The sequence below is a fragment of the Haliaeetus leucocephalus genome, unplaced genomic scaffold (assembly GCF_000737465.1).
Source record: "Haliaeetus leucocephalus isolate CR32 unplaced genomic scaffold, Haliaeetus_leucocephalus-4.0 Scaffold339, whole genome shotgun sequence".
Lineage (NCBI taxonomy): Eukaryota > Metazoa > Chordata > Aves > Accipitriformes > Accipitridae > Haliaeetus > Haliaeetus leucocephalus.
Window position 1 is genome coordinate 20,539,750 of NW_010972775.1, and position 5,937 is coordinate 20,545,686.

The window sequence follows — 5,937 nt, forward strand, 5'->3', positions numbered from 1 at the left end:
GCCCGGCGCTCGGCCGGGGCAGGGGACGCCGCACCAAGGGGAGAAAAAGGAAACGTTCGTTTATTGAACGCCGAAATGAGCGAGGAGAGGGTACGGGGGGCGGGGGGGGCTGAGCCCCGCTGGAGGGAGAAGAGCGGGTCGGCAGGAGGGGGCTGGTGGGGAGACGCGATGGAGCTCGGGCAGGGCCTGCGCCTAAGATCCGTTGGGAACCGTGTCTTCTTCCATTTCTTCTTCAGCGTCCTCCGAGGGGCCTGAAAGGACACGTCAAGAGTTTTAGGGGCAGTTATGGCAAAACGTCATGTTTTCTTTCCTGCACAGAACGCATTCATCTTCACCCCTCTGAAGAGCGGCAGTAGTAACATGAACTCTTAAAAAACACTACAGAAAGAAAAATCTGCCTAGCGCTAATGTACAGAAAACAGGCAATACTGCCAGCCTGCAGTTAAGATTTGTCCATGCAGAGACCTCTCGGAGACACACTTCTGTACCGCCCCCGGAGGCACTAACGCCCAGAACAACAGAGTCCAGATATACTTTGTAATTAATCTCTTTTTTTTTTTTTTTTTTTATAAGATAACTGGCATGAACTGTTCAGGAGTTAGCCAATACAGTGAAGCACTTGGGGCTGACGTTTGGCACCTTGCTCTCAAGGGAGTCCAGGTAACACCCCTGAACTGCACACTAGAGGCCAGGCAGATAATACTCCAGTCACAGAGCCTTATGGATATGGTCCACAGTCATTCTGATGATAAAGTTACACTCATTATAAAGTTTTTTCAACTCCCTAACTCCTTGGTCCTTCCAATGTAACTCCCTGAGATCGCATAAAACCTCAGGAAGCAATAAAGAGAGGTAGATTCTATCTGGGAAATGAACATAATATAAGTATAGAGTGACCTGATTTTCGTTCTCTGCCAGGAATCTGACCAGCCTGTAGTAAGCCTTTCAGTCGCTCCACTTCAGCCAAAGTCGTGGCATTTGCTATAGCAGTCTAAAAAACAGACAAAAGAATACAATGAATCTTCACATACAGTATGTCAGTCTGTTTAGAATGAACATAAGAACAAGATTTTTTCCAGTCAAGTGACGCTAAGCTTCTATAGAAAGTTCTACAAAATTCTACAAAGGACAAAGCACAATCTCACTCTTTCCCGCTCCCCCCCCTATTAAACAAGCTGCTGTATCCTGGGAGAATTCTTAAGCTAAGACCAACGTTACATTTAAACTCTCAAAAACCAGATAAGTCATAACAGAAGAAAAATGATAGAAAAAGCACCTAAACCAAAGTTAGGACACACCGCTCTATTCGTCTGAACAGAGTCAGCAGTAGCCAGGAGGAAGCAAACATTTGTTCAGTTTGGATCCATGACCGTTTTTCTCCTCCAGTTTTGCCTGCACGTGCTATCCTGACATATTTACCTTAATTGCCTCAACATCCCCTGGGGAGGGCCCAGCTTTCTTTTTGTCAGTTGGCAGACCAGCACCTGGATTGAAGCTTCAAAGGAAAAATAAAGGCCCATTACACCCTTTGAAGAGTATGTGCTTCTCTAACTTCCAAACTAGGTTTGGAAGCATTTCATTCAATCAAGTGTAGTATCTTATCTTTGTTAACAAACTGATACAGTGAAGAATTACCTCCTTCAGAAACACCAGCAACTTGTCCTTGCTGTCCCATTTCCCGCCCCCCTTTTCATCTGCTCATAAAGAGAGGCAGACCTTAACTTTATAAATTAAGCCATTGACAAAAGCTGTTCAATTTGGATGTTGTTGAACACTCAAGGTGGGCTGTTGCCACTACAAAAGCAGGGTGGATAAATACAGAGTAACTGAAATAGGGTTTCCTGTTCTTGTATGTCTAGTATGATATTACAACAGCCTATATTAAAGCCTACACTAGACCGGACGTAATCTTAACACTCAAAAGAAAAAGGTTAGCTGCTGCTTTTTAAAAAAAAAAAAAAAAAAAAAAAAAAAAGAAAAATCTGTAGTCTGTGAAAATGGATGTAATCAACTGGAAAGAATTTCCTGAAGTGCTGACCCAGCATCAGAGTACTGCAACCTCTTCTGCAGCTATAGAAAGATTTTCTTCATATCTGTTTATTGAGCTATTTAGTTCAATCACCTACTTGTTCTAAAAACTATCACAGACTTGAACTCCTTTCCACTCATAAACTAGAGCTAGAGTCCATCTGTTACAGTTTTAAATGCTAAATACCTTCAAGGGTTTTTTTAATTTAACTATGAATTTGGAAATGCTGTTGCTATACATGATCCGAATTCTGACTTCCAAACGGGCTGATGAAAGATTAAACAAAACATATGATGCACCACTTAAGAATTAAACTAAATAAACATATATTTGTAATAGCTTAACTAAAGATTTTCATCTGCATTTATCCTCCTAACTACATCAGATTTTACAGTTTGTATGTCCTGGCAAAACAAAAAATTTTAGTTACCAATCATCTAGGGGGAAAAAAACTCCACAACCAACCCAAAATAAACAATGGCCACCTCTCTACAGTTAAATAACAAAAAGAAAAAAGTCAAATTAAGGTTTCCTGCTTGCTGACTTAAATCAATCCACCCTGACCCAATATCTCTTTCAAAAATATTTCTGAGATGTATTCACCACCATCCAAAAATAGGGATGCTTGGACAAGGTACTTCTGGCTACCAAATCTTTCAAGGCATCCTGCCAGTAGCTATTTCAGTTTGCTGCCTAATACCGCACACAAAGAAAGTGGTGTTTCTGAAGGAGAATGCCAGTGTAAATTTGTTTTTTTTATCTTACGTTTTTGATCTCCTGGCAATATCCTTTGCAAGCTGTGCACCCCGTTTGCCCTTGAACATTTTCTCTGCCTCCTGTCGCTCCTACAGCGATACCACACACACAAAGTTAATTTAAGAACATTGCATTTTGCAAAGCTTCTGTCTTTGCAAAGAAAGATGCTTTGGCTCATCTTCATCAGTGAACATTGGTATGTGGAGACCAGATGTAAGAACAAGCACATAAACATTGCCCAAAGGCTCAGACTCAAGGCGTATCAACCTAGTGCTCTTAAAAGTAAGAACTCTTTCCCACACTCATCTTCACTGAAAGCAGAGGGCTCTGTTGCGATTGCTCATTCCTTTCTCTAGAGGTCTGTCTTTCTACCAACACCAGAGGGCCAGAAAAAAATCAGACTAAACAAGCAAAGGTAGTAAAACTTAATTAAATGTAATTAAACAGACTATATCCTTAACAGAATGAAACCATGAAAGAAAACAAACAGCATGTTTTAGAGCCACTTATGATATATAGTTTCAATAAAATTCACAACTACGGCAAAAAGCTCACTGTTACCACTGAATTTTCAAGAATGTAACAAGAAAAAAAAAGGTATTCATCTTGTGCTGAATCAAAAGAAAGTAGACTTACTTTGAGTTTCACTTTTTGAAAATCCAGCACTCTGACCTGGGGAACTTTGTGGATTACATACAATCTGTAATGCTTCTTATTTGTTACAGGATTCCTTAAAATGCTACAAAGTAAATAAAGGTTATAAAGAGGTTCTGCGCACTTGAAATATATTTTAAAAATGCATTCCTGTACCTCCTGCTATAACAGAAAGACCATTAAATAAGCCTAGTGACAGTGTTCTTTCGTATTTTGAAAATTATAGTAAAAACTTGCACTTTATTTTATCAGTTAAGTAGATTTTACTGAAGAAGAACATAAAGAATAACATCAAAATATTTTAAAAAAACCCAACAAATAACTAAACCTTCACATTTCCTACCTGGACTCTGATCAACTGAAAAATCACAGGACAAATTGCTTTTCTTTTTTTGTCCCTCACATGGAATGTAACATTACTGAAAAGTTATTGTTTACGTGTATTTTAAAGTATTTTGTAACAACAGTTTAAACCTTTGGGTTCTAGGTTTTTAAAGCTTAAGGTTACTTCAATGCTTGCGTATTGGTTTATAGAGATTTTACATCTCATTGGTCTGTCTGTCAGTAATATAAAGCCTCACCCCTTAAATACCAGGTATTTCTGAAGTGTAGTGGAAACATTGTTTATCGATTCAATTTTTAGACATAAAGAATCTGTCACAGCTGATAAAAAGGAGAGCATTCCAGATCAAAGCAAAGAGCCAGGCCAGCAGAGAAAGAGTAGCTTTTCTCTTCATGATTACATACCTCAGGTAAGTCAATGATTTAATAGTTGATAACGGATCCAGTTCACCCTACGTAATGGGAACACAGTAAGAAATCCTAAGTCCATTTAGTGAAAATCAAACATTTGAAAACAAAGTTCCTGAACTCATATCTATTTTAGAGACCAATTAGAATTACTAACTGGTACTAATTAGAACTACTGCAATTAGTTTAACAGGAAACCTACTAAGACTTTGTGACTGCTGTTCCACTGCATGCTGCAAATCATGTTCATTAAAATATGTACACCATTAACTACTACCTAAACCATAAGATAATACTCTAAAGAAAAAGAATGAACTATTACCAAAAGCATATGACACTACTCTCAGGAAAAAGGTTAATTAGAAAGATGACAAACACAAAATTTAAGCTTGTTTAGATTTATCCTGCATTGATAGCTTACCAATTCAGCAATGTTGTTGTTGGTAAGAATGAGCTCCGTCAGGCTGGGCAGAGCCTGTTCAAGGCTTTCACCAATCCGACTAAAGAAGAACAAAACCCAAAGGTTTAACTTAGGCCAGAAATTACCAACGGTGAAAAGACATGCAGAAATACGGTAACATAGAGGATCCCCCTGTAAAATAACCCAGTCTGACACTGTCAGAAGTTTGGGTTAGCATCCATTACAATACTTTTCCTAATAAAGCTGGCAATAAATGCCAGCCATCGCTGTAAGATTATTAGGTGCAATACAAGATTTATGTTCATTCACTTTCAGATATCCCAGTTTTCTTGTCTTTATGGGAATGATTACTGAAATCCAAAGTTCTGGCCAAATTCCAAACTTTGCATCTCATTGTCCTGTCTGAAAAACAAAGGCTGACTTTTGTGCCGAACAAGGCAGGAAACTCAAAGAGGACCTATACAGTGCTCAGTGCTGATTTTTTTTTTTTTCATAAACCAAACACTTCTACACCTACCCAGCACTGCAAGTTGCACGCACACTTCTCTCCCAAGAACACTTTCCTCCATGCAAGGGCCCCATCTAGCCAAAATACAGCCACTTACCAAATCCTATTGTTATTCATCAGAAGAGTTTTCAGCCTTCTCAATAGAGGGAATCCATCCAGTTTACGGATCTCATTGTCGGAGAAATCAATTGCATCAAATTGGTCCAGAGTGGCACCCAAGTTCTCAATAACAGGGATCTTATAGCCTGGGGAGAGAGTGCAAGACAGGAATCAGATGGTGCCTACAGCAGAGCAGCACAAAGCAAGAGACAGAGTGCATAGGGGGACTATCTGGATGGACTGAGAATGCAGACAGCCTCACTCAAAACACCTCCAGAACGACTCTGCTCCACATTGCTCACAGGCCAAACTCTCCCTCTCAAAGCCAACCGCCCCGGCAGCCTTTTCAAAGCATCCCTCTTCCCCCCTCTCAGCAAACACCTCAGGTCCCTCCCTCTATGTGTCCCCCTCAGCCCAAACCCGCCTTTCTGGAACATCCCTCGTGTGCCCCACCCCACCACTGCAGGCTCCTCCTACATCTCCCCCAAATTCCCCTTCCACCTCCCCCCCCATTCCCCTGCCACTGGAGCCTCTTTAACAACCCCCAAGCCCCCCCCGGCCATTGCAGGTCCCTCCAGCAACCTCCCCCCGGCTTCCCCCGTCCTGGGGCAGCCCCTCCTCCCGTTGCAAGCCCCGGGTCCCATCACGGGCCCCAGAGGCCTCAGCCCCCCCGCAGGCCCCTTCCCGGCACAGGCCGCACCGCCTGCCCCCACTCCCCCG

The 5,937-nt window shown here is 41.4% G+C and overlaps 1 protein-coding gene across 1 annotated transcript in view; it reads right to left on the minus strand.

Moving 5' to 3' along the window:
- Window positions 1–114: 114 nt before the first annotated feature.
- SNRPA1 (small nuclear ribonucleoprotein polypeptide A') overlaps window positions 115–5,937 on the minus strand; it is a 7,486-nt gene continuing 1,663 nt past the window's right edge. The window contains exons 3-10 of the mRNA XM_010572306.1: window positions 5,216–5,363; window positions 4,611–4,689; window positions 4,187–4,233; window positions 3,422–3,524; window positions 2,795–2,874; window positions 1,420–1,495; window positions 898–991; window positions 115–251 (exon numbers count right to left, since the gene is read on the minus strand). Coding sequence (XP_010570608.1) covers window positions 193–251; window positions 898–991; window positions 1,420–1,495; window positions 2,795–2,874; window positions 3,422–3,524; window positions 4,187–4,233; window positions 4,611–4,689; window positions 5,216–5,363 — 686 coding nt within the window. The 3' untranslated portion in view covers window positions 115–192. The remainder of the gene's footprint in view (window positions 252–897; window positions 992–1,419; window positions 1,496–2,794; window positions 2,875–3,421; window positions 3,525–4,186; window positions 4,234–4,610; window positions 4,690–5,215; window positions 5,364–5,937) is intronic.